The following is a 27,175-nucleotide window of genomic DNA, read 5'->3' on the forward strand; positions in this document are numbered from 1 at the left end:
AAGAGAGGAGAGAGAGGAAGAGAAGGAAGGAAAAGAAGGAAGGGAGATAGGAAGGTTAGAAGTGAAGGGAAGAATAGGCACACGGAGAAAAGAAGGGAAATGGAGGATAAAGAGAAAAAGGAAGAGAAGAGAGAGAGAGGAGGAGAAGAGGGGAGAGGGAGAAAGGAAGATAAAGCAAGGAATGAAGGAGAAAAAGAAAAGAGAAGAGAGAGAAAGGAGAAGAGGGGAGAGGGAGAAAGGAAGATAAAGCAAGGAATGAAGGAGAAAAAGAAAAGAGAAGAGAGAGAAAGGAGAAGAGGGGAGAGGGAGAAAGGAAGATAAAGAAAGGAATGAGGGAAAAAGAGAAAAGAGAAGAGAAAGAAAGGAGAAGAGGGGAGAGGGAGAAAGGAAGAGGAAGGTAAAGAAAGGAATGAAGGGAGTAATAGGAAGTAATAGAAGGGAGTGAAGGGAAGGGTAGAGAGATAAAAAAGGAAAGAGAGAGATGGAGAGAGAAGAAGAAAGGGGAGAAGGAAGAGGAGGAAGGAAAAGGATGAAGAGAGAGATGAAGGTAAGAAATTAAGAAAAGAATAGGCAAAAAAAAGAGAAAGCATGCGATGAAAAATAACGAAGATAGGAAGAAAAATAATTGAAAAGGAAGATAAGGTACAGGAAAAGGATATGAAGCTAAATAAGAATGAAGGAAAGACGGAAAGGGAGGAAAGGAAGGAAATAAGAGTAAAGGAGAAAGAGAATGGGAGGAGAAGAAAAGTAAAAAGAAGGGAGAGAATAAAGAGAGAGAGAGAGAGAGAGAGAGAGAGAGAGAGAGAGAGAGAGAGAGAGAGAGAGAGAGAGAGAGAGAGAGAGAGAGAGAGAGAGAGAGAGAGAGAGAGAGAGAGAGAGAGAGAGAGAGAGAGAGAGAGAGCGAGAGAGAGAGAGAGAGAGAGAGAGAGAGAGAGAGAGAGAGAGAGAGAGAGATTTACATAGATTTACATAGAAAATCAGACCATTAGACCCCATGGTCCAGACTTGGTGGTCTGTCCAAGTCCAAGTCTGGCTAAGTGATTTTACATTAATCAGAAGACTCCAAAACGTTGCATTTCTACTCTAGTTGATATTAAGTTGAAGGAAGTGACGGTCGAGCTTATTTTTGAAGGAGTCAATCGTGTTACACTGGACCACTGACGGTGGAAGCTTATTCCATTCTCGCACTACAACGTTGGTGAAGAAAAATTTGGTGCAGTCTGAATTTACTTGTCTACATCTGAGTTTTACGCCATTGTTCCTCGTGCGCAAAGTGTCATCGATCATAAACAATGTTGATCTGTCTACATTCGTGAAACCATTAAGTATTTTAAAACATTCGATCAGTTTTCCTCGGAGGCGACGTTTCTCAAGAGAGAACATGTTAAGGGTAGAAAGCCTTTCTTCGTAGGATTTGTTGCGCAAGGAAGGGATCATTTTCGTTGCCCGACGCTGAACACCTTCTAATTTAGCAATATCCTTTGCATGGTGGGGAGACCAAAACTGTACCGCATATTCCAAGTGGGGTCTGACTAAACTGTTGTAGCGCGTTATTATTAAATCTTTATTCTTGAATACAAAGTTTCTTTTAATGAAGCCCAACATTCTGTTCGCTTTATTTGCTGCATCGATGCATTGCTGTGAGAATTTGAGGTTTGACACGATTTTGACCCCCAAGTCTTTGACGCATTGAACGCTTTTGAGTTTAACGCCGCGCATTTCGTATTCGAACTTCTTATTCCTCGTTCCAACTTGAAGGACCTGGCACTTGTCTACGTTAAAGGGCATCTCCCATCTATCCGACCGTTGAAATTTTGTGCAAATCCTCTTGGAGGCTTTGCCTGTCTTCAGTGAGAACCGAGTTGCCAATCTTTGTGTCGTCTGCAAATTTACTAATGCGGTTATTGAGTCCAACATCCACGTCGTTGATGTAAATAATGAAGAGCACTGGGCCAAGAACCGAGCCCTGAGGGACGCCACTAGAGACAGGCGCCCACGCTGAGTTAAATCCGTCAATCACTACTCTTTGGTGTCTGTTGCTCAACCAATTCGATCCATTGGTTTACTTGACCGTCAATACCTATTTGCTTTAATTTGTAAAGTAATTTATGATGCGGACTTTATCAAACGCTTTCTGAAATCAAGATAGACTACGTCCAGTGATTTGGTTACGTCATAAACAGTGAAGAGGTCGTTATAAAAGGTTAATAGGTTTGATAGGCAGGATCTTTGTTTCGGAAGCCATGTTGTGAGTCCCCAATCAATGAGTGGCTTTCAAGGTAATTCACAATTTTGTCTCTAATTATGCTCTCAAGTAGCTTACCTACAACCGAAGTTAGACTAATGGGCCTGTAATTACCTGGTACTTTTTTGTCTCCTTTCTTGAAAATCGGTGTCACGTTAGCCTTTTTCCAATCTGAAGGTACGATGCCTTGTCGCAAGGACATATTGAATACGGTTGTGAGGGAGGAGAGTATTTCGCCTTTTGTTTCTTTCAGCAGAGTTGGATATACTTTGTCAGGTCCAGGACTTTTATTTGTTTTAAGTGAATGGAGAGCTTTAAGGACTTCGTCGGTTGTTATTTCAAAATTAGGCAATGCATGCTCGAGATTTACAATAGTACTGGTGTTGGTGGTAGCGAGAGGAAGACTGTTAGTATTAAACACCGAGGAAAAGTAATTGTTTAAGAGGTTTGCAATGTGTTGGCTGTCAGTCACTAGTGCACCGTCGCTGTTTGTTAAAGGTCCAATACCACTTTTGATCGCCTTTCTGTTGTTTATGTAACTGAAGAAAGATTTCGGATTATTTTTACAGTTGGCTGCAATATTTTCTTCGTATCTACGCTTTGCCTGACCTACTAGTCTTTTTACTCGTCGCCTGGCATCATTATAAAGTCTAATGTTTTCGGGCGTGCTTTGTTCTTTCTTTAACCTGTAAAACAATTTTCTCTCATTGACTGATTGTTTAATTTCGCTATTAAACCACGGTGGGCTTTTATTAGTGTTAATTCGCTTCTCGCACAAGGGGACGAATGTGTTCTGCTGAGTGAGAGAGAGAGAGAGAGAGAGAGAGAGAGAGAGAGAGAGAGAGAGAGAGAGAGAGAGAGAGAGAGAGAGAGAGAGAGAGAGAGAGAGAAAGGAAGGAGAGGTACACAAAGAAAAAGAAAAAAAATGAAAGAAAATAGAAAATGAAGGACGTGACAGTTAAGTAAATAAAAGAACTGAGGATGTTATGGGAAGGGAAGGAAGAGGAGGAGGAGGAGGAGGAGGAAGGGGTTGGGAAGGGGAGGAAAGAAAGAGATGAGAGGCGGGAGGGAAGAAAAAAAAGGGAGACAAAAAGGAGGAGGAAAAACAAACATGAATGAGAGAGAGAGAAGGAGAGGAAAAAATCGAGAATGGAGGAAACGGAAGGGAGAGAAGGAGGAAACAGGGAGATAAGGGAGGTAGAAAAAGATGAAATTGAGGTACATTACGTGTGGGAGGAATGAGGGAGAGAGAGAAAGAGGGAGAGAGAGAGAGGGAGGAAGGGAGAGGTTTGGGAGACATAGCACTGGAGAGAAGAAGAAGGAAGCTTGGCACGGAGGTAGGAAGAGAGGGAGGGAGGGAGGGAGAGAGGGAGGGAGCAACATAACGGGCCACCTTATAAGCACCCTGGGCATGACTAAGACTCCCTCCCTCTCCCTCCCTCTCCCTCCTCTTCTCTCCCTTCCCTCCCTTCCCTCCCTTCCTCTGGTCAATCAACCCAGACGAGGAGAGAAGGAAAGGGAGGAAAGGAAAGATTAAAGTTGTATGCACAGAGAGAGAGAGAGAGAGAGAGAGAGAGAGAGAGAGAGAGAGAGAGAGAGAGAGAGAGAGAGAGAGAGAGAGAGAGAGAGAGAGAGAGATGAGTTTTTTTTTTTTTTGGAATGTGGCCAAAATCGAGAAGCCACTCACCCCCTCCCTCTCTCTCTCACACAGAATTCCAGACCTAATCTTACTTAATCCAGTGCTGATGTCAGAGAGAGAGAGAGAGAGAGAGAGAGAGAGAGAGAGAGAGAGAGAGAGAGAGAGAGAGAGAGAGAGAGAGAGATTTACAAAGATTTACATAGTAAATCAGACCACACAGACCCCATGGTCCAGACTAGGTGGTCTGTCCTTAAACCTAAGTGAGAGAGAGAGAGAGAGAGAGAGAGAGAGAGAGAGAGAGAGAGAGAGAGAGAGAGAGAGAGAGAGAGAGAGAGAGAGGAGTGTAGGTCAGTTGGATTCCTCTCTACTCTGCGTTGAAATCTTTTTTCTTTTTTTATTTTTTTATTTTGTAGCGGTGTGTGTGTGTGTGTGTGTGTGTGTGTGTGTGTGTGTGTGTGTGTGTGTGTGTGTTTTCCCAAATGTGCGTGTCTGTGTGCGTGTGTGCCATATCAAATAACCATGTGTACCTTTCCATGTGCGTACCAGACCAGACGTGCACATGTGTACGTAGAGAAATATTCCACTAATTTTATGACCACTAGACTCGTACTTACCGAGGGTGGAGGAGTGCGGGTGGAGGAGGAGGAGGAGGTGGAGGAGGAGGAGGGTGGGAGGAGACGCCCACCTCTCCATCACGCCCAACCTCACCCCAGGAGCCTTGGAGGGAGGAAGGGAGGAAAGGGAGAGAAAGGGAGGGAAAGGGAGGGAAAGGGAGAGAAGAATGGGCCGGGTGGAGGGATGCTGCGAAGGTGGTTGTGGTTGTGGTGGTGGTTGTGGTGGTGGTGTCGAGTTGAGCACTTTTTTTTTCTTTTCCTCTTTCTTCGTCACTTTATTCAACTTATCTCTCGTGTTTTTTTCCTGTTTGTGTTTTGTTTGTTTTTATTTTTCAAGTTTATGTGTCGTAAATTTTGGGTGTTTTCTTATTTATCTTCCTCTGTTTTTCCTGTTCTTTTATTCTTTCTTTCCGTCTTTTCTTATTATTTTATTCTCTCTATCTTTCTTTTTTCTGTTCTTTTTTTTTATTGTTGGTTTCTTGTTTGTGAGTTCCTGTTTTTTTTTCCTCTTATTTATCTTTCGTTTCAAATTCTCAGTCACTTCTTTTTTCTTTCTTTACAAATATAGTTTTTTTTTCACACTTGGCTGAAATTATTTGAGTTCGTTGCGTCTCCCTCTTCTTTTGCCTTCCATCTGCAATATCAAGTTTGTTTTGTTAGTTTGGTTTGTTAGTTTCGTGCAAAACAATAGAAAAAAAGAATCACATCTATCAGTCGTAAAAAAATGTCGCCACGGTGTCAGTTTGGTTGAAGAAAAGAAAAAGATGACAGCGAAAACAACACCAAAACATAGAAAAAAATAGAAATGATGAGAAAAATAGAAAAAAATATATAAGTAGAAAAAATAGGAAAAAATAGAAAGAATATAGAAATAGAAACAATAGGAAAAATAGAAGAAATAGGAAAAATAAAAAAATAGGAAAAAAGCGAGAAAAATAGAAAATAGGAAAAAATAGAAAAAATAGAAAAATATAGAAAATAGGAAAAAATAGAAAAAAGAAAGAAAAAATAGAAAAATAAATAAAAAATAGAAAATAACTGAAAAAAAATAAAAAAATAGAAGAAATAGAAAAAAAGATGACGGCGAAAAACAACCACAAAAAAGAACATCAGATCGTAAAATGAGATAATATTCCACTGACGCTTTGCAATCCGAGACGAAACAGCTGTGGTTTGGGTTGTGGTGGTAATGGCGTTAGTGGTGGTGGTGGTGATGGTTGTGGTGATGGCGGCTGTGAATATTTGCGATGGTGACAGTCGATAAAATTGGTGGTATTGGTGGTGGTAGTGGTGGTGGTGGGAGGGGTTGCAGGAGGTGGTGGTGGTTGAAGTGGACATGTTAGAGGTGGATACTGGTGGTGGATGAGATCATAGTTGTTCTTGTGGTGGTGGTGGTGATGGTGGTGGTGGTGGTGGGTGGGGTTGCAGGAGGTGGTGGTGGTTGAAGTTGTCATGTTAGAGGTGGGTTCGGGTGGTGGGTGAGGTCATAAATGTTCTGGTGGTGGTGGTGATGGTGGTGGTGGTGGTGGTGGTGGGTGGGAGGCGTTGCAGGAGGTGTTGGTGGTTGAAGTTGTCATGTTAGAGGTGGGTACTGGTGGTGGGTGAGGTCATAGTTGTTCTTGTGGTGGTGGTGGTGGTGATGGTGGTGGTGGTGGTGGTGGTGGGTGGGGTTGCAGATGTTGGTGATTGAGGTTGTCATGTTAGAGGTGGGTTCGGGTGGTGGGTGAGGTCATAAATGTTCTGGTGGTGGTGGTGATGGTGGTGGTGATGGTGGTGATGGTGGTGGTGGTGGTGGTGATGATGGTGGTTCTCGTGGTCTTATGGCATGTACTGGTGGCTATGGTGAACATAGTGGTGGTTGGTACTTGTTCTTCTGGTGATGGTGGTGGTGGTAGTGGTGATAAGTACTGGCTCTTGTGGTGATGGTGGTGGTGGGTACTGTTACATGTGGTGGTGGTGGGTACTGGTGGTAGTGGTGGTGGGTACTGGTGGGGTGGTGGTGGGTACTGGTGATGGTGGTGGGGTGGTGGTGATGGTGGGTAGCGGTGTACCCTCCCGCGGCGGGCACGGGCACTGGGTCACTTTGCAAACCACTTGGCTGACCAGACGCCACCACATGCCATTCTCCCCCCCCCCCCATCCTTCCTCCTCCCTTCCCTCCTTCCTTTCTACCTTTCTTCATCCCCCCCCTGCCCTTCCTCCCTTTCTTCTCTTCCTTCCCTCCTCGTCTCCTCCAATTGACATTCAGATATTCCTCTCCCTTCCTACCTTCATATCCTCCCTTTCTCCAGCCCCTTCCCCCCTTCCTTCTCTTACTTTCCTACCTTTCTCCCTTCATTCTCCTCCTTTCCTCCCTTCTCTTCCTCTCCTTTCCTATCTTTCTCCTCCCTTCTCTTCCTTTCCTTTTTATTCCCTTCTTCTCCTTCCCTACTCCTTCATCCTTTCCTTCTTTCTCCGTTCCTTCCCTTCTCCTTTCTCCCTTCCTTCTCTTCTCTTCCTTTCCTACATTTTTCCCTTCCTTCACTCCCTTTCCTCCTTTCCTTCCTCCCTTCCTTTCCTTCTTCTCCTATCCTCCTTTCTCCCTTCCTTCTCTTCTTTTCATTTCCTACATTTCTCCCTTCCTTTTCTTTTTACTCCTTTCCTTTCTCCCTTCCTTCCCTTCTTCTCCTCTCCTCCTCCTTCACCCCTCCCTTCCTTCTCTTCCTACCTTCCTTCTCCCCTTTCTTTCTTCTCTTCCTTCCCTTCTTTTCCTTTCCTCCTCCTCCACCCCTCTCTTTCTTCTCTTCCTACCTTCCTCCTCCCCTTTCTTTCTTTTCTTCCTTTCCTCCTCTTCCTCCTCTCCTCCAAGTAACATTCCAATATTTCTCTCCTTGACCCTCCTTCAACGTTATCATCCTCCTAACCCTTTGAATATATTATTGTTGTTGTTTTCTTCAGCGTAAACTTATTCATGAGTTCGATGACTTTTTTCCCTTCATGCACTGACCAAACACGTTCCTTCGATCCTTCACTCGCAGGCTGGTTCTTCTCTCTCTCGTTTTCTCCTTTATTCGTCTGTTTATCAGCTTCTTTTGTTTGCTTTCTATATTCTTCTTTCACCACCAAGTTAATCAGTTTTTTCTTCCTTTCTTTCATCTTTCACCAGCTAACAATCTTCTTTCTTTACATTCATCAAACCGAAAATTTATCATCTTTTCCTCATGATATTGTTCTCTTCTTTCTCTTCCTTATTTTCTTCCTCCTTTTTATCCCTTTTCTTTTATTCTTTACTTTCATCTTTCACCAGCTAACCATTTTTTTCTCCCCTTCATTCACCAATCAACAAATTCCTCATCTTCTCCTCCAGGTATTGTTCTCTTCTTTCTCTTCCTTCCTTCCTTCCTCCGTTCCTCGCGTCCATCACGTTCAAATCAACATTCACTTCTCGCATCACAGGTCCAACAGTTCGGTCACTCGTCCTTGAACTTCACCTGCCAATAACCTGCCGTCTACACCTGTCCCATTCTGATTAAGTGCATCCGCGTTGAATAGGTACGGAGGATCACCTGCCCTTTTCACCTTTCTACTTGCGTCACCTTTTATGTTCGTTCCGTCAAGGTCCGTATGTTACCTGTCATTTGCACCTGTTCTTTACACCTGTCCCATTTTAATTAGCACATGTACGGTGAAATGCCGGAGAATGTCACCTTTTCACTTCCCCTCTCTGGTCACGTCACCTGTTTCCTAATGGTGCGCCTGTGTTATCTTACGTTCCCTCACCTGCCCATTTTGGCATTCACATATATTCTCAAGGTGATAGAAAGGTCCTGGTCGCCTTACCCTTCTAATCACGTCACCTTCCTCACCTGTGTCATGGAGGTGCGTCTCGTATCTTACCTGTCCTCACCTGGTCAGTTTAGCACCCATGTTATCTTTCCATTTGAGTCACCTTTCCACCCGGTTATTTCACGAAGGTGCGTCTGTCGTATGTTACCTGTCCTCTACGGGTTAATCTAGCAAGCACAGGTGGGTTCAAGGTGATGGTGGCGGGGGAGTCCTGTCCATTTCATCTTCTGTACGTCCTTTTATTTTTCCACTGGGGTTTCGGAAAGGGGAATCTGTTGTATTTATTTTTCTTATCGTCTTTACCTGTCATAGCATTCACAGGTGTGTTCCTAGTGATTGGAAGCTCTTACTCACTTCATCTTTCCCTTCTTGTCCTTTTATTTTCACTGGGATTTCGAAAAGGGGAGTCTGTTGTATATTTTTCACCTTCACCTTCACCTTTACCTGTCATAGCATTCACAGGTGTGTTCCTAGTGATTGGGGGCTCTTGTTCACTTCATCTTTCCCTTCTTGTCCTTTTATTTTCACTGGGATTTCGAAGAGGGGAGTCTGTTGTATATTTTTCACCTTCATCTTCACCTTTACCTGTCATAGCATTCACAGGTGTGTTCCTAGTGATTGGGGCCTCTTGTTCACTTCATCTTTCCCTTCTTGTCCTTTTATTTTCACTGGGATTTCGAAGAGGGGAGTCTGTTGTATATTTTTTCACCTTCACCTTCACCTAGTCACTAGCTCCACAGGTGTTAGAGGTGATAAGGGTATCCTGTCAACTTCATCTTTCCCTTCATTTCCTTTTATTTTTCACAGGGAATTCGGAAAGGGGAGTCTATTGTATATTTTTCATCTTTACCTGGTCACTAGCATTAACAGGTGATTTCAAGATGCCGGGGAATATCTCAGGTGACGGGGGGGTTACTTGTCTAAACCACTTCATCATAAACTCGTTGTCCAAAGCAGGTATTTCTGTCTTAGGTGACGTTCGTTTTACTGGTCAATTTAGCGTCCACAGGTATTTTCCAGGTGACGGGTTTCTGCAGGTGTTTTCTCTCTTTCTCGATCACTCACTTCACCTATTCACAGACTTCTTATCTCAGGTAATTCGCTCAGGTGATGTCCTTTTACCTGGTCAATTTAGCGTCCACGGGTATTTTCCATGTGACGGGTTTCTGTAGGTGTTTTCTCTCTGTCTCGATTACTCATTTCACCTGTCCACCAGTTTTCTGTCTCAGGTAATTTGCTCTCAGATGAAGCGAGTTTACCTGGTCAATTTAGCGTCCACGGGTATTTTCCAGGTGACGGGTTTCTACAGGTGTTTTCTCTCTGTCTCGATCACTCATTTCATCTGTCCACCAGTTTTCTGTCTCAGGTAATTTGCTCTCAGGTGACGCGAGTTTACCTGGTCAATTAAGCGTCCACAGGTATTTTCAAGGTGATTTTTTTCAGGTGCTTTTTCTCTGTCTCGATCACTCACTTCACCTGTCCACCGATTTTCTAATACAGGTAATTCGTTCTCAGGTGACGCGCGCTCAACTGTCACTTAGGTCCATCACAGGTGCGTTTCAGGTGGCCACGGGAAGAACACCTGTCATTATAGATTTCACTTTTGTTGTAGATGACGGAGAGGTGTTGCAGGTGATGATGGAGTGTTGCAGTTGTGTTGAAAATTATGGATACTTTTTTTTAGTGTTGGAAATGTGTGTTGATTTGTATGAGATGTTGTTGTAGGTGTTAGAAGGGTGTTGTATTTGTGTTCTGTTGTAATTTTAGTGTTTCAGGTATGTTACAAGTATTCCAGATGTGTTGAATGAGTTGGAAGTATAATGGAAGTGACGTGGAGGTGTTACGAACGTTTCTCAAGTGTTGCAGGTGTGTTGAGGGTGAAGTCAAGGTGTGTTACAAGCGTCGTAGGTGTGTTGAGGGTTAGCCAAGGTAGTGCGGGTGTTGCAAGTGACTTGAAGGTAAAAAAAGTGTGTTACAAAGGACGTCATTGTGTTGAAAGTGTGTTACAAGCTTCGTAGATGAGTTGCAAGTGACGTGAAGGTGATAAAGGTGTGTTACAAGCGTCCTAGGTGTGTTGAAGGTGTGTTACAAGCTTCGTAGGTGTGTTGCAAGTGATTTGAAAGTGATAAAGGTGTGTTACAAGCGTCGTAGGTGTGTTGAAGGTGTGTTACAAGCTTCATAGGTGTGTTGCAAGTGATGTAAAAGTGATAAAGGTGTGTTACAAGCGTCGTAGGTGTGTTGAAGGTGTGTTACAAGCGTCGTAGATGTGTTGAAGGTGTGTTACAAGCGTCGTAGGTGTGTTGAAGGTGTGTTACAAGCGTCGTAGATGTGTTGAAGGTGTGTTACAAGCGTCGTAGATGTGTTGAAGGTGTGTTACAAGCGTCGTAGGTGTGTTGAAGGTGTGTTACAAGCGTCGTAGATGTGTTGCAGGTTACGTGAAGATGTCGAGACCGCAACACAACGACGAGGGAGGAACCGCGAGACCCTGACCGTGAACTGAGGCAGGCGAAGGTGTGTGTGTGGCGGTCAGGGAGGCAGACGACACACTACGCCTCTCTCTCTCACTCACTCTCCTCTCCCTCCACCTGCCTCTCCCTCCTCACCTCTCTCTCCCTCGGAGGGAGGAATGGAGAGAGGGAGGAGGGGAACAGGTGGGGGGTGGAGAGAGAGAGAGAGAGAGAGAGAGAGAGAGAGAGAGAGAGAGAGAGAGAGAGAGAGAGAGAGAGAGAGAGAGAGAGAGAGAGAGATCATTGGGGGTAACGGAAGGCTAAGAAAGGAAATATAAAGCTTGAGAGAGAGAGAGAGAGAGAGAGAGAGAGAGAGAGAGAGAGAGAGAGAGAGGGGGGTTAGAGGAAAGAAAGGAAGGAGAGGAAGGCAAATGGAGGTACTGGAGGAAAAAAAAAAAGAGGTGGAGGAAAAAATCAGTACTGTGCAACACGTCTCAGTAAATATTTGCCCTAATGTTCCTCCGTTTTACAAAGCCATCCTTCTTTATTTACTCTCTCTCTCTCTCTCTCTCTCTCTCTTATTTTCTCCTCATTCGTCCATTTATCGCTTTTTCCTATTCCTATTTTTCTTTCTCTTCCCATAATAATTTTTCTCTATCAACCTCCTCCCATTTTTTCTCTCCCCCTTTTCTCCTCTCCCTTAACCGCTCCCTCCATCTTTCCCATCCCTTCTCCCTCCCTCCCTCTCTCTCTCTCTATAGCAGCCTCAGCACGTGGTCTGAAGATATACTGAACCTCTATAAAGAAGTGAGCTATTTCTCAATGCAATCAGGCACTGCTCAGTATGCTCTCTCTCTCTCTCCCTGTCTCTCTGTCTCTCTCGCTCTCTGTCTATTTATCTATCTATCTATCTATTATTTATCTCACCTTATTTCTCCCTTTTTTCTTCTCCCTTAGTTCATCACCCATACACGCAACCTCATAAACCCTCTTCTTTCTCTCCCTTCTCTCTCTCTCCCTTATCAGCCTCTCTCCCTTCCTCTCCCTCCCTCTCCTTCTCTCCCTCCCTCCCCCTCCAGGCATAGCAGGAACTCTCCGGTCGCTCTCACCCTCGTCATCCGCAGGTCGTGGGAAGGAGCACATTTAAGAACATTGGGATGCCTCTTCCTACTCCTCTTCTTCCTCCTCCTCCTCCTCCTCTTCCTCCTCCTTCTCTTCTTCTTCCTCGTGCTTCTGGTGCTTCTGTTTTGATTTTTGCTTCTCTCCTTTTGTTGCTCGGCGTGTCATCTCTTCTTGTTTGTGTTCTTTTTGTTTTTGTTTTTGTTTTGTTCTTCTTTTTTCATTTTCTGGTTTTACTCTTTCTTCTTCTTGTTGTTCTTCTTCTCGTCTTTCTTCTTCTTCTCTTTTCCGTCTTTGTCCCCTTCTCTCTCCTCCTCACGTTTCTTCTCCAGGATATTTTTTCTTCTTTTGTATCCCTTCCTCTTTCTTGTCCCTTCTTCTTCCTCCTCCTCCTCCTCCTCCTCCTCCGTCACTCCTGTTATTCCTCCGTGAGACTGAAAACGCCTATGCAAACAACTTTATCATACATCTCCGTTTTTCTTCTCCTCCCCGTTCTTCTCTCTCCCTCCTCTCCTCCCTTCCCTTCCTCATTCCTGCCTTTTTCCGAGCATCCTCAGCAACCTCTCGCCCGCCCTCTTTACTCTCCCTTTCTCTCCCTCTCTCCCTCTCTCTTTCTTCCGCCAACACTGCGATGCTCACGACCTAACGCCGCTAAATCAGGAAGTCGACGCATATTTCCCACGCTTTGGCCCAAGACGAAAGTGAGGCCTCCAGCGATGTGGGGAAAGAAAACGGGGCGAGGGAGGAGGAGAGTGTAAATGAGGAGGGGTGGGGGGACCGCGCCAGGAAGCAGGGTAAGGGAGTGGCAGGGGGACTCTTGCATGATGTCAGAGTAGAGGAGTAGGAGAAGGAGACAACGAGAAGAGGAGAAGAAGGAGGAGGACAGGGAGAATGAGAGTAGAGGAGTAGGAGAGGGAGACAACGAGAGGAGGAGGAGAAGAGAAGAAGGAGGACAGGGAGAATGAGAGTAGAGGAGTTGAACATAAAAAAAGAAGAGTTAACGAGTAGAAAAGAAGAAGAGTAGGAGTTTAAGAGAGTAAAGAAGCGGAGAAGAGAAAAAGAAGAGCATAAAAGTAGAATGGGATGAAACAAAAAGAAGAAACAGAATAAGGAAATGACATTGAAACTTTATTTGACGTCAGAAAGAGAGGATGGCATATGTAAATGATGCTGTGTGTTTTATATCATCAAAAATAGTCGTTTAAATAAAAAAATAGCTTGAGGGAAATGTAACTAGGGAGAAGAAGAATTACAGAAACCATGTATATTAAAATTTGCGCCAACGGGCTTTTTTTTTTCTTTTCTTTTCCTTTTTTTCTTGCCCTTGAGTTGCCTCCTTTACCGTAAAAAAAAAGAGGGGGGGGAATGGAGTGTGGCATTGAGGGTGTTATAAGATGCGAGGGAGGCGTCTTGAAATGGTAAGGTTATGCATTTTTCAGATCCGTAAAAGTAGTTGTGAGATGGAAAGAGAAGTGAGAGAGGAGTACAAAGAAGTGGAACAGCAGCATGAAGGTAAAGTAAGGTAAAGGCAAGGTAAAGTAAGGTAAAGGCAAGGTAAAGTAAGGTAAAGGAATCCCGCTGAGGTGACTGTAAGGTGCGCGGGAAAGGGTGGCTTGAAAAAAATAAAATTGCGTTTTTCATGTTCTTAAACGTTGTAATTAGTTAGTGAAGCAAGTGAAGATTATAAAGAAGTGGAACGATAGCATAAAGGAGAGTATGGGAACGCCGTTAAGCTTACAATAAGACTAGAAAGAATACAATAGAGTAGAAAGAATACAATAGAGTAGAAAGAATACAATAGAGTAGAAAGAATACAATAGAGTAGAAAGAATACAATAGAGTAGAAAGAATACAATAGAGTAGAAAGAATACAATAGAGTAGAAAGAATACAATAGAGTAGGAAGAATACGATAAAAGTAGAAGGAATAAGATAGGATAAAACAGAACAAGAGTAGAAACAAAAAAATGAGAGTAGAAAGAACACAATAGGAGTAGAAATAATAAGATAGAATGACACAGAATAAGATAGAATAGGAGTAAAATGAATAAGATAATAAGATAGAATAGGAGTAAAAAGAATAAGATAATAAGATAGAATAGGAGTAAAAAGAATAAGATAATAAGATAGAATAGGAGTAAAAAGAATAAGATAATAAAATAGAATAGGAGTAGAAAGAATAAGATAATAAGATAGAATAGGAGTAAAAAGAATAAGATAATAAGATAGAATAGGAGTAAAAAGAATAAGATAATAAGATAGAATAGGAGTAAAAAGAATAAGATAATAAGATAGAATAGGAGTAGAAAGAATAAGATAATAAGATAGAATTAGAGTAAAAAGAATAAGATAATAAGATAGAATACGAGTAAAAAGAATAAGATAATAAGATAGAATAGGAGTATGAAGAATAAGATAATAAGATAGAATAGGAGTAAGAAAAATAAGATAATAAGATAGAATAGGAGTAAAAAGAATAAGATAATAAGATAGAATAGGAGTAGAAAGAATAACATAAAAAGATAGAATACGAGTAAAAAGAATAAGATAATAAGATAGAATAGGAGTAGAAAGAATAAGATAATAAGATAGAATAGGAGTAGAAAGAATAAGATAATAAGATAGAATAGGAGTAGAAAGAATAAGATAATAAGATAGAATAGGAGTAGAAAGAATAAGATAATAAGATAGAATAGGAGTGAAAGGAATAAGATAATAAGATAGAATAGGAGTAGAAAGAATAAGATAATAAGATAGATAGGAGTAGAAAGAATAAGATAATAAGATAGAATAGGAGTAGAAAGAATAAGATAAGAGTAGCAAAATACAATAAAGTGGAACAAAACAATAGAAGTGGAAAGAAGTGGAACGATAGCGCAAAGTAGAGTATGGGAATTGCCGTTACGCTTACAAAAAGATGCGAGGGAGAGTGTGGCTGGAAAAGGTAATGGTGCGTACTTCTCATGACCTTAAAAGTGGTTATGAAATGGAAAGTGAAGTGAGGGAAGATTAGGAAGAGGTAAAACGATGGTATAGAGTAGGGTGAGGAAGTAGTTTGAGGTTACTGAAGACGCGAGGGAGAAAATGGCTTAAAAAAATGAAGTTACGTGTTTTTTCCTCCTTAAAAGTGAATATATAATGAAAAGTGAAGGAGTGAAAGAGGTGGAACGATAGAATAAAGTTGGGTAAGGAATGCTATTAAGGTTACTGTATTATACGAGGTAGAAAGTGACTTGAAAATGGTAATGTTGTGTATTTTTTCATGACCTTAAAAGTGGTTATGAGATGGAAAGTGAGGTGAGGGAAGATTAGGAAGAGGTGGAATGATAGTATAGAGTAGGGTGAGGAAGTAGTTTGAGGTTACTGTAAGACGCGAGGGAGAAAATGTCTTAAAGAAAAATATAGTTACGTGTTTTTTCATCCATTAAAAGTGAATATAAAATGAAAAGTGAGGAAGTGAAAGAGGTGGAACGATAGCATGAAATTAGGGAGGGAATGCCGTTGAGGTTACTGTATTATGCGGGGTAGAAAGTGGGTGGAAAATGTGATGTTGCGTATTTTTTCATGACCTTAAAAGTGGTTATGAGATGGAAAGTGAGGTGAGGGAAGATTAGGAAGAGGTGGAATGATAGTATGGAGTAGGGTGAGGAAGTGGTATGGAGGTTACTGTAAGACGCGAGGGAGGAAATGGCTTGAGAAAAATATGCGTGATTTTTCGTCCTTAAAAGGGAATAGAAAATGACTGACGAGGTGGAACGATAGCATTCAGTAGGGTAAGGAAATGCTGTTAAAAGTAAGCTGAGGTAATGTGCCGTGAGATGCGAGGGAGAGGGTGGCGTGAAACGGTAATGTGTATTTTTCATGACCTTAAAAGTGGTGTAAGATGGAAAGTAGAGTGAAGGAAGGAAAGAAAGAGGTGGGACGATAGCTGAAAGTAGGTTTAAAAGGCGACTGATTTTTTTTTTTTTTTCAATAAGAACCAGCAAGACTCTCCATTAAATATAAACATGTTGTGTACAGTAATCCTTCCCGTATCCGACATAATAGAGCCATTGGACCATTCGGATACGGACGAGATCCGGACATGGAACAACATCCGGACGCGCCCTACCGACAATATGTGTAATGAATAGCACCACTCCTTCAATGTGGGCAGTGTTTCTGGGTCTCTGAGTTACAATGCAACACACAGGAATATCCAGTGTAATGCTAGACACCAGGAAAACAATGCTTGACCGTTCAGTAAGGAGAGGGGCGGCCATTTTTTGTCAGCCGGCCGGCCAGCTGACCAACCGATTTTATTTTTTATTTATTTATTTATTTATTTATTTTTTAGGCCGGTCTAACCAGCCATGTTGGTACTCTTATGTCCAGATACGGACAAGTAGATTCGGATAAAAACGTAATAGAGTCATCGCCTAGTTTCCGGACACGAAGCACGGCCAGATATTAGACGTCCGGATATGAGAGGGATTATTGCATTTATCAGATTCCTCAAAGCAGTTACAACATGAAAACAGAATAATAGAAGAGACGCTTGTGTAGTGTTGAAAGAAAACATTAAGCTACAATAAGATACAAGATGGAAAACAAGGTGAAGGACGAGATGCATTAAGTTCTAGGAAGGAAGGGTTGCATTAGCTTCTAGTAAAGGAGAGTTGCTTCGAGCTCCAAGAAGGTATGATGCCCCAGTCTGCCTCTTCACACAGTCCCGCTACCCTCAGGACATACCTTGTTAGTTGGCTCAGCATGTTTGGCCCACCTGTTGGCCTTGAACTTCCACTGTGCTATTTTGCTGAACATTAAGGGTGAAGAGCGTGGTCAAGTTTATAATTACGTACCACAAACTATTCCTAAAAGTACTAATCCAAAGAGGTAAAACAAAGAGGAGAAGGAGCTGCATAAGTATTAGGATGAACGGGAGAATTTTAATGTTCTAATAGAGCGAGGAAAGAGATGCTTTAAGCTACAAGATGGAAAACAAAGCGAAAGACGAGTTGCATTAAGTTCTAGGAGGGAAGAGTTGCATTAGGTTCTAGGAGTGGAGAGTTGCTTCAAGCTCCAAAAAGGAAAATAAGTGAAGGAAGTGTTGCATCAAAGGGAACGGCTTCTGAAAACAGGGTGAGGCAATGACGTTGAGGGTGAAGATGACTTAAATAAAAAGTAGTTGCGTATATTTTTTCACGTTCTTTAGAGTAGTGAGAGGATGAAAAACGAAGTGAGGGAGCAACGGGGAACAGATATAGAGGAATTGGGGGGACACTGAAGCTATTTAAAGAAGCCAGGGAGATGGAAGATGAAGTAAATAAGGTGTTTCATGTTCTTAGGTAGTTATAAACTGGGACATGAGGCGAGGGAAGAGTACCTAATGGGCCGATAACCACAGACAAAAAAAGATGGCTAACAGAGTGGAAACTGAGATCATTATAAAAAAAATACAGAAGCCTAAGAAAATAGTGTTTCCTCATCAATAATGGGCGATTTTTAGCTGTTTTTTAGCTGTGTTTTTCTACCTTGAGCTGCCTCCTTTGTTGTAGAAAAAAAAAAAATCTAATGGGGCGGGACACCTCTCCTCCCGAAATTGACCCCTCTTTCGGCCATCTCTTTTGATTCTTTACAGGAGCAGCGAGTAGCGGGCTTTTTTTTTTTATTATTGCTTCCTTTTTTGTGCCCTTGAGCTGTTTCCATTGTTGTAAAAAAAAAAAGAAAAAAAAAAGAAAGAGGTAAAAGAGTGGAACTGAGATCACTGAAAAAAAAAGAAGATGGTGGCTAATGCAAATGGAGCTTTTTTTCACACTCTAAAAAACATATAAAATGGAAAACGAAGTGAGGACTAAACACAACGTTGCCAGATTGTCGTACTCAGCTTGTTATATTCGCCTATTTCACACCCAAAACCGTCGCTCCCATAAAACTAACGATACCCATTTCTAGTTCTTGCTAAAAATGTTAATTATAGAGTTTTTTTATGATCGTTATGGGTTGGAAATAGGAAAACCCAGTGTGCTGAGTACGATAACATGGCATCCCTGACTAAGCAGAGTGAAGAAAAAGAAAAGAGAAGGAACGGAAGCTGGAGTGAGACTGTTAGATGAAGCCAGAGAGCTCCCGTCATACCCAAACAGCTCTTGTGTGTTTCATATAATTATCTAAATTTGTAAAGTTTTAATATTTTTTTTAACAATCTTTAAGCCAGTAACGACACCAGAGTTCTGTATATTTTAGTGATTATATAAAGATTTTACGTAAGTGCTGAATGTGGACTACAAATTGGAAATGTTGTTATATTAAAGAAACTAACATTCTTAAATAACTTCCGATTTATGTATGATGTTTTGGTTTTATGTACATTTGTGGTCAATAAATATCTATCTATCTATCTATAAATCTGTGAGTGTGTGTGTGTGTGTGTGTGTGTGTGTGTGTGTGTGTGTGTGTATCGGATTTTTAAAACAAGCAAAAGCCGAAAGAATGGAGTGAAGGAGTAACGGGGAACACAGAAAACGGGAAATGGATTAGTGGAGGTGAACTTCAAATACACACTCGCATGATAATCCTCTCCCGTGTTGGCAATCTTTTAACGTAATTATTGGAGAGAAAAACGGAGTAAGAGGGTGCGCAAATAACGGGGAAGGGGCTGGAGATGAACCTTAAACACCGGCGTGACACTGGCTTCCTGTGTTTATATTCTTTAACGCAATTACGAGATGGAAAACCGACTGAGGGGGAAGATAACGGGAAGGAGACGCGATGAAGACTGAACACACAGACATGACAATGGTTTCCTCTGCGCCATTATTATTCAAGGTAGATAAAAGATAGTGATGATGTAAGAGGAATGCCAGGAGAAAGGGGGAGGATGAAAGTAAAGAGAAGGAACTGAAGATGAAGATAAAATACAGAAGTGACGTTATTTTGTTTCCTCTGCACTGATAGTCTTAAAAAGTTAGTTTATAGATGATGATGAAATAGGAGAACGGAGTCAGAAGGGAGAAGAAAGGAAGGAGGGAGAAGAAAAGGAAGGACGAAGGTAAAGGAAAAAGAACTGGAGAAGATTTAAAATACACCTTAAAATACACCAACATGACGATAATCTGTTTCCTCCGCACAAATATTCTTAAAAAGGTAGATTGTTAAAGATGAAGATGAAGTGAGAGGAGAGTCAGAAAAGTGGAGGACGAAGGTAAATGGAGAAGAGTTTGAAGATGAAGATTAATATGAATCAAGACATGACGATTGCTTGTTTCCTCTGCACTAATATTCTTGAAGTTGATTTATAAAAGATGAAGATGAAGTAAGACGAATACTAAGAGGAAGGGGAGGATAAGATGAATAGAAGGGAGTGAAGATAAAGATTAAATAGAGAGATGAAGATAATTTGTTTCCTCTTTTTTTTTTACAACAAAGGAGACAGCTCAAGGGCACAAAAAAAAGGAAACAATAATAAAAAAAAAAGCCCGCTACTCGCTGCTCCTAAAAAGAATCCAAAGAGGTGGCCGAAAGAGAGGTCAATTTCGGGAGGAGAGGTGTCCAGATATCTCTTCTAATATTCTTTAAGGTAAAGTTGGAGGCATACGCTATAGCTGTACGCGACCTCGGTGATCATCTCCGACACATTGCCCTTGAGTCTGTCGTGGATAGGAGCACCAGGAGAACATAAGAACGTAGGAGTCTGCAAGAGGCCGGTAGGAATGTACAAGGCAGCTCCTTTGAGCCTAAGCTCCCGTGGATCTAATCCCACTTAAAATCGCTGTCCATGATTTAATCTAGTCTATTTTTGAATGTGACAGTTGTATTGGCACTCACCACATGACTGCTCAGCCTGTTCCACTCATCCACCACTCTGTTAGCAAACCAATTTTTGCCTATGTCCCTGTTGAATCTGAATTTATCCAATTTAAACCCATTACTTCCTGTCCTACCCGGTTCTCTTACCAACAAAACCTTATGAATATCCCCCTTATTAAAGCCCTTCATCCATTTATAAACCTCGATCATGTCTCCACGTTCCCTTTCGCCTTTCTAGAGAATGCAAGTTTAAATGTTTGAGTCTTTCCTCGTATGGCAAGTTTCGTAACCCTTGAATCATCTTAGTCATTCTTCTCTGTACCAATTCTAACATTTTGACATCCATTCTATAGTAAAGGCGTCATCTGGTGATATCTGGCTTTCTTGCCCCCCGCACCATTCTTGAGACTGTTTTTCACCTCCCACCCGTGATCCGCCAGAACACTCTTTCTTGCTCATATGACTGGATGAATTAACACTATGTCTCATTTTGTCACTCATCAAGGACAACGCGCGTTAGTTTAGTCACTATTACGAGATCTATACTTCTTTAAGAACCTTTCCCTAGCTGCTTAACGTCACTATATGCGACGGAATTTCTTAAAACGTCCTTTTCGCAAAACAATGTTGATAAATGCAAGAAAGTGGCCGTACCATGCTCCGCCGCGGCTTGGGCGGGACAGCCGATTCTTGTCAAGAATTTGGGGGGATTCTTGAAAATCTGACGCGCTAAAACAAGAAACGCTGGAATCTCCCTAGATTTGGGGAAATTCTTGCTCGGTCAAGGGTAATTCTTAATCGCCAGATGACGGCTTAAGGTGACTAGAACTGAACCGCATAATCAAGATGAGTTCTAACTACTGTAATGCTAAATATAGTTTGAGGAAGACTTCAGCGCTTCTGTTGCTTAGGCTCCGTAAACAGTCTAGATTCTCTCTCTCTCTCTCTCTCTCTCTCTCTCTCTCTCTAGGGACAGCCTCTCTCTCTCTCTCTCTCTCTCTCTCTCTCTCTCTCTCTCTCTCTCTCTCTCTCTCTCTCTCTCTCTCTCTCTCTCTCTCTCTCTCTCTCTCTCTCTCTCTCTCTCTCTCTCTCTCTCTCTCTCTCAATTTCTATCAATCTCCTTGATCTCACTCTCAATCTCTCTTTTTCCCCTCCATTCTCTCTTTCCTCTCTCTCCTAACTCTCAGTTCTCTCTCTGTGTCCTCTCCCTTCCTTCTCTCCCTCTCCCTCTCCTCTCCCTCTCCCTCTCCCTCTCCCTCTCCCTTTCCTCTCCCTCTCCCTCCCTGCCCAACAAACAGCCAACGTTTAGCCTGGTCCGGGCGCGTCAGGAAGCCTCTGTTGAAGCCCGGAAAAAGGGCGCGGGCAAGCAGTCTGCAATGATGCGCACTATTGACAACACATTACGTTTGTTAATATCGAGGCGGCAGTGGCGAGGGGGAGGCGATGGAGGAGGCTTTTGTGTAAGTGTGTGCTGGGTAAGAGGTGGTGGTGGTAGTGGTGGTGGTGGTGGTAAAGGTAGGGGTGGAAGGGTTGTTGTTGTTCTTGTTGTTCTTCCTCTTTTTCTTTTTCTTGTTCTTCTTCTTCTTGTCGTTCTTGTTGTTGTTGTTGTTGGTGGTGGTGATAGTAGTAGTATCTAGTAGTGGTGGTGGTGGTGGTGGTGGTGGTGGTGATTTCACTTCGCAAGTAGTAACATTCTGTGTCCAGTAAATCAGGGAGGTAAAAGAACACAAAACATAAGTGGCTGTGGTGAGCAAATCAGGGAAGTAAAGTGACGGAACAAACCGAGGCAGCAAAACTATATAGTCGCCGCGGGCAAGTCACTTTAAGTCAGTCACTTCGGGGACTCGCCATTCGCGCCAATCCCGGACAGAATCTTCCTTCGCTCTGTTAACTTCCTTCCTTCTTTCGTCCCGCCACTTTCTTTCCTTCCCTCGTTCCTTCCTTCCCTCCCTCGTTCCTTCCTTCGTCCAGTCATATTCCTCGTTCCTTCCTTCCCTCTTTCACCTTCCTTCGGCCTTCGTCCTGCCATCCTTGACCCAACAAAAATGGTTTCCGGCGCCTTCACTGTATTTTCGATTGATTTCATATAATCCCGTCTGGAATTTTAAGAGGTTCATCTTGCTATCCACCCTCCTCGCTTCGCGGGGCTGGGGAGCGTCAGGGGGCCCAAGGCTTTCCTGGCGAGCATCGCAGGGCTCAGGGTTCCGGCAGGGCGCCTCGGCTCCCCCGGAGCGTCCACCTCCGTGTCGGAGATCCCGAGGGTCCGGGGGTTGGGGGGGCGTGAAGTTCCAGCAAGACAGTTCCTGACCTCTTACTAGCCAGACGACACGTTCATGACACGTTTCAATGGAAGTTTCTACGCTTAGGGAATCACAGTTCCCCTCAGCAAGGCAAGTGTCGTGCCATCACCGATTAAAAACGAAAAAACACAAAAAAATCCAAAAAATACCAAAAAATACCAAAAAAAATTGTCTTGTTTTGCTTTGTTTAAAGCGTCTTGTATGTTGGTATGGCGGGTCTTTTCTGGGGAGAAGGAGACTCACGCGTTCCAACATACAAAACCAGGAAAAGTCGATATGGAAACACCAAGAGAAGGAAAGCATAGAAAGGAACACCAGAAAAAGGAAAATGCAGAGAATGAACACCAGATGAAGGATAACACAGAGAAAGAATATCAGAAGAAGGAAAAGGAAAATAGAAAAACTCATCCACCTTTCGGCCCAAACCAACATCACAAAATTATGGGCGAGTCTCTTCTGGGAGGAAAGCGGCTCGTTCAGACCAGGAACACCAGAAAGGATGATAGAAACATCAATAAAAGGAAAAGAGAAAAACTCATCCACCTTCCGGCCCAAACTATCATCACAAAATTATGGGCGAGTCTCTTCTGGGAGGAAAGCGGCTCAACCAGACCCAGGAACACCAGAAAGATGATAGAAACATCAAGAAAAGGAAAACGTTCAGACCAGGAACATCAGAATGGATGATAGAAACATTAAGAAAAGGAAAATAAACAGTCATCCAGCTTTCGGCCCCTGGGGCCGCAGGGTGGGTGACGGGTGAATCTCCTCTGGGGAGAAGGAGGCTAACCCAGACCGTCCAGAAAGGAAAAAGAAAGAAAAATTAAAACATCGAGAAAAGAAAATTAAATTACAACATCTAGCAAAGAAATAAAAAGTCATCCAGCTTTCGGCCCCTGGGGCCGCAGGATGGGTGACGGGTGAATCTCCTCTGGGGAGAAGGAGGCTAACCCAGACCGTCCAGAAAGGAAAAAGAAAGAAAAATTAAAACATCGAGAAAAGAAAATTAAATTACAACATCTAGCAAAGAAATAAAAAGTCATCCAGCTTTCGGCCCCTGGGGCCGCAGGGTGGGTGACGGGTGAGTCTCTTCTGGGGAGACTGAGGCTCATCCACACCCAGCAACACCAACAGAAGGAAAAGAAAAGAAAACATCATGAGAAAAGAAAAGGAAAGAAAAGGAAACTTCCTGAGAAAAGAAAAGAAAACATCTTGAGAAAAGAAAAGAAAAGAAAACGTCCTGAAATAAGAAAAGGAAAGAAAAGAAAACATCCAGAGAAAAGAAAAGAAAAGAAAAGAAAACATCCAGAGAAAAGAAAAGAAAAGAAAACATCCTGAGAAAAGAAAAGGAAAGAAAACATCCAGAGAAAAGAAAAGGAAAGGAAAAGAAAAAGCAAAGATTAAAGTAAACAAAACAAAACAAGACAAAACCAAAAACAAAACAAAATAAACAAAATAAAATAACATAATAAATAAATAAATAAATAAACAACCCTGTTACGAACAATTTATCTTAGCAACTGGGATGGAGGTGGTGGTGGTGATAGTGGTGGTGGTGGTGGTAGTGGTGGTGGTGGTAGGGGTGATGGTGGTGGTGGTGGATGGGTTTGGTGGTAGGGGTGGTGGTGGTGGTGGTGGATGGGTTTGGTGGTAGGGGTGGTGGTGGTGGTGGTGGATGGGTTTGGTGGTAGGGGTGGTGGTGGTGGTGGTGTTCTTGTTGTTCCTGTTCTTCCTCTTCCTCTTCCTCTTCTTTTTCCTCTTTTTCTTCTTCTTGCTGTCATTATTGGTGGTCTTAATGGTGGTGGTGGTGGTGGTGGTCTTGTTATTCCTGTTCTTCTTCCTCTTCCTCTTCTTTTTCCTCTCTTTCTTTCTGTTGCTGTTGTTATTGGTGGTCTTAATGGTGGTGGTGGTGGTGGTGATGTTCTAGTTATTCCTGTTCTTCTTCCTCTTCCTCTTCTTTTTCCTCTCTTTCTTTTTGTTGCTGTTGTTATTGGTGGTCTTAATGGTGGTGGTGGTGACGGTGGTGATGGTGGTGGTAATTTCACTTCCCAACTCGTAAAACTCTATAGCAATCAAATCAGAAAAGTAAAACTAACACAAAATAAAAGTGGCCGTGGCGAGCATATCAGGGAAATAATGAAGACAAAGGTATATGAAAAAGAACCGGAGAAAAAGCAGATTACATACAGTGACTTCATACTTGTTTCCTTTGTGTGTTGATACATCGCGTTCGTGTTCGCAAAAAGAGGTTGTAAAAGAGAGGAAAGGCAAACAGATGAGTCGCGGGAAGATCGCAGATAATAGAACGAGTGTATGAAGAGGGGAACTGTGACGTGGGAAGATGATGGATGTGAAAAATGATGTGCTGGGAGAAGAACAGTTAAGGAGCGTGAAGAAAACAGGACGAGTGTATTAAGAGGGGAACTTTGATGAGGGAAGATGATTAAAGTGAAAAATAATGTGCTGGGAGAAGAAAAGAAGTTAAGCAACGTGAGGTTCTCTGAGACGTAAGAAAAGAATTAAAAGGTAATATGATAGAAAAGGAAAACATGGGAAAAGTTATATGCTAAAAAAAGATGAAAGTTGAAGTGTAAAGTGAGATAAAGGAAAAATAAAAACCGAAAGGAGAGAAGGAAAAATAAAAAAATTAAGTATAATAAAGAAGTTAAGCAGCGTGAGGTTCTCTGAGACGTAAGAAAATAATTAAAAGGTGTTATGATAGAATAGGAAAACAAGTGAAAAAGTATGATGTAAGAAGATAAAAGTTGGAAAGTGTAATGTGAGATAAAGGAAAATATTAAAAACGAGAGGAGAGAAGGAAAGATATAAAAAAGTATAGTGTTAGAAAAGAAGAAAATGTGAAAATATATGTCAGAAATAGAAAAAAAAGTTAGAACCAGAATTTTAACGAATATAATCGAAAATGTGAAAAAAATATGAAGACCAAAGGAAAAAAGGAAAAAGTTTAATATGAGAACAGAAGGAAAATATAAAAAAGTATATTGTTAGAAAAGGAGAAAGTGTGAAAATATATCTTGTCAGGAATAGAAAAAAAAGTTAGAACCAGAATTTTTACGAATATAATAGAAAATGTGAAAAAATTATGAAGAGCAAAGGAAAAAATGAAAAAGTTTAAAATGAGAACAGAAGGAAAAATATAAAAAAGTATAATGTTAGAAAAGAAGAAAATGTGAAAATATATCATGTCAGGAATAGAAAAAAAAGTTAGAACCAGAGTTTTTGCGAATATAATCGAAAATGTAAAAAAAGTATGAAGAGCAAAGGAAAAAATGAAAAGGTTTAATTTGAGGAGAAGAATAGAATGTGAAAAGATATAATGCTAGAGGAAGAAAAAATGTAATAGTGATGATGCAGTAATAATAAACTATCAGTGAAAAGAAGAAAATTGAGAAAGTATGTCTAGAGGAGAAGACAAAGTGAAAAGAAAACATCTAGAGAAAAGAAAAGGAAAGAAAAGAAAACATCCAGAGAAAAGAAAAGGAAAGAAAAGAAAACATCCAGAGAAAAGAAAAGGAAAGAAAAGAAAAGAAAACATCCAGAGAAAAGGAAAGAAAAGAAAACATCCAGAGAAAAGGAAAGAAAAGAAAAGAAAACATCCAGAGAAAAGAAAAGAAAAGAAAAGAAAACATCCAGAGAAAAGAAAAGGAAAGAAAAGAAAACATCCAGAGAAAAGAAAAGAAAAGAAAAGAAAACATCCAGAGAAAAGGAAAGAAAAGAAAAGAAAACATCCAGAGAAAAGGAAAGGAAAGAAAAGAAAACATCCAGAGAAAAGAAAAGGAAAGAAAAGAAAACATCCAGAGAAAAGGAAAGAAAAGAAAAGAAAACATCCAGAGAAAAGAAAAGAAAAGGAAAGAAAAGAAAACATCCTGAGAAAAGAAAAGAAAAGGAAAGAAAAGAAAACATCCAGAGAAAAGAAAAGGAAAGAAAAGAAAACATCCAGAGAAAAGAAAAGGAAAGAAAAGAAAAGAAAACATCCAGAGAAAAGAAAAGGAAAGAAAAGAAAACATCCAGAGAAAAGAAAAGGAAAGAAAAGAAAAGAAAACATCCAGAGAAAAGGAAAGAAAAGAAAAGAAAACATCCAGAGAAAAGAAAAGGAAAGAAAAGAAAACATCCAGAGAAAAGAAAAGGAAAGAAAAGAAAACATCCAGAGAAAAGAAAAGAAAAGAAAAGAAAACATCCAGAGAAAAGAAAAAAAAGAAAAGAAAACATCCAGAGAAAAGAAAAAAAAGAAAAGAAAGCATCCAGAGAAAAGAAAAAAAAGAAAAGAAAACATCCAGAGAAAAGGAAAGAAAAGAAAAGAAAACATCCAGAGAAAAGAAAAAAAAGAAAAGAAAACATCCTGAGAAAAGAAAAGATAAGGAAAGAAAAGAAAACATCCAGAGAAAAGAAAAAGAAAGAAAAGAAAACATCCAGAGAAAAAAAAAGGAAAGAAAAGTAAAGAAAACTTCCGGAGAAAAGAAAAGGAAAGAAAAGAAAAGATCCAGAGAAAATAAAAGAAAAGAAAAGAAAAAAAACATCCAGAGAAAATTAAAGAAAAGAAATGAAAAGAAAACATCCAGAGAAAAGTAAAGAAAACATCCAGAGAAAAGAAAAGAAAAAAAAGAAAACTTCCGGAGAAAAGAAAAGGAAAGAAAAGAAAAGAAAAGATCCAGAGAAAAGAAAAGAAAAGAAAAGAAAAAAACATCCAGAGAAAATTAAAGAAAAGAAAAGAAAAGAAAACATCCAGAGAAAAGAAAAGAAAACATCCAGAGAAAAGAAAAGAAAAGAAAAGAAAACATCCAGAGAAAAGAAAAGAAAACATCCAGAGAAAAGAAAAAAAGAAAAACATCAGAAAAAGAAAAAAAGAAAAACATCCAGAGAAAAGAAAAGAAAAGAAAACATCCAGAGAAAAGAAAAAAGAAAACATCCAGAGAAAAGAAAAAAGAAAAGCATCCAGAGAAAAGAAAAAAGAAAACATCAGAGAAAAGAAAAGAAAAGAAAACATCCAGAGAAAAGAAAAGAAAACATCCAGAGAAAAGAAAAGAAAAGAAAAGAAAACATCCAGAGAAAAGAAAAGAAAAGAAAAGAAAACATCCAGAGAAAAGAAAAAAAAGAAAAGAAAACATCCAGAGAAAAGAAAAAAAAGAAAAGAAAGCATCCAGAGAAAAGAAAAAAAAGAAAAGAAAACATCCAGAGAAA

At 41.0% G+C, this 27,175-nt stretch overlaps 1 protein-coding gene across 1 annotated transcript in view; it reads right to left on the reverse strand.

Annotated features, from left to right (window-relative positions):
• Positions 1-10,864, reverse strand: part of LOC127005335 (mucin-5AC-like) — a 23,064-nt gene extending 12,200 nt beyond the window's left edge. Inside the window, exons 1-2 of the mRNA XM_050874102.1 lie at positions 10,814-10,864; positions 4,499-5,132 (exon numbers count right to left, since the gene is read on the reverse strand). Coding sequence (XP_050730059.1) covers positions 4,499-4,577 — 79 coding nt within the window. The 5' untranslated portion in view covers positions 4,578-5,132; positions 10,814-10,864. The remainder of the gene's footprint in view (positions 1-4,498; positions 5,133-10,813) is intronic.
• Positions 10,865-27,175: the final 16,311 nt, after the last annotated feature.

Source organism: Eriocheir sinensis, chromosome 30 (genome assembly GCF_024679095.1).
Source record: "Eriocheir sinensis breed Jianghai 21 chromosome 30, ASM2467909v1, whole genome shotgun sequence".
Classification (NCBI taxonomy): domain Eukaryota; kingdom Metazoa; phylum Arthropoda; class Malacostraca; order Decapoda; family Varunidae; genus Eriocheir; species Eriocheir sinensis.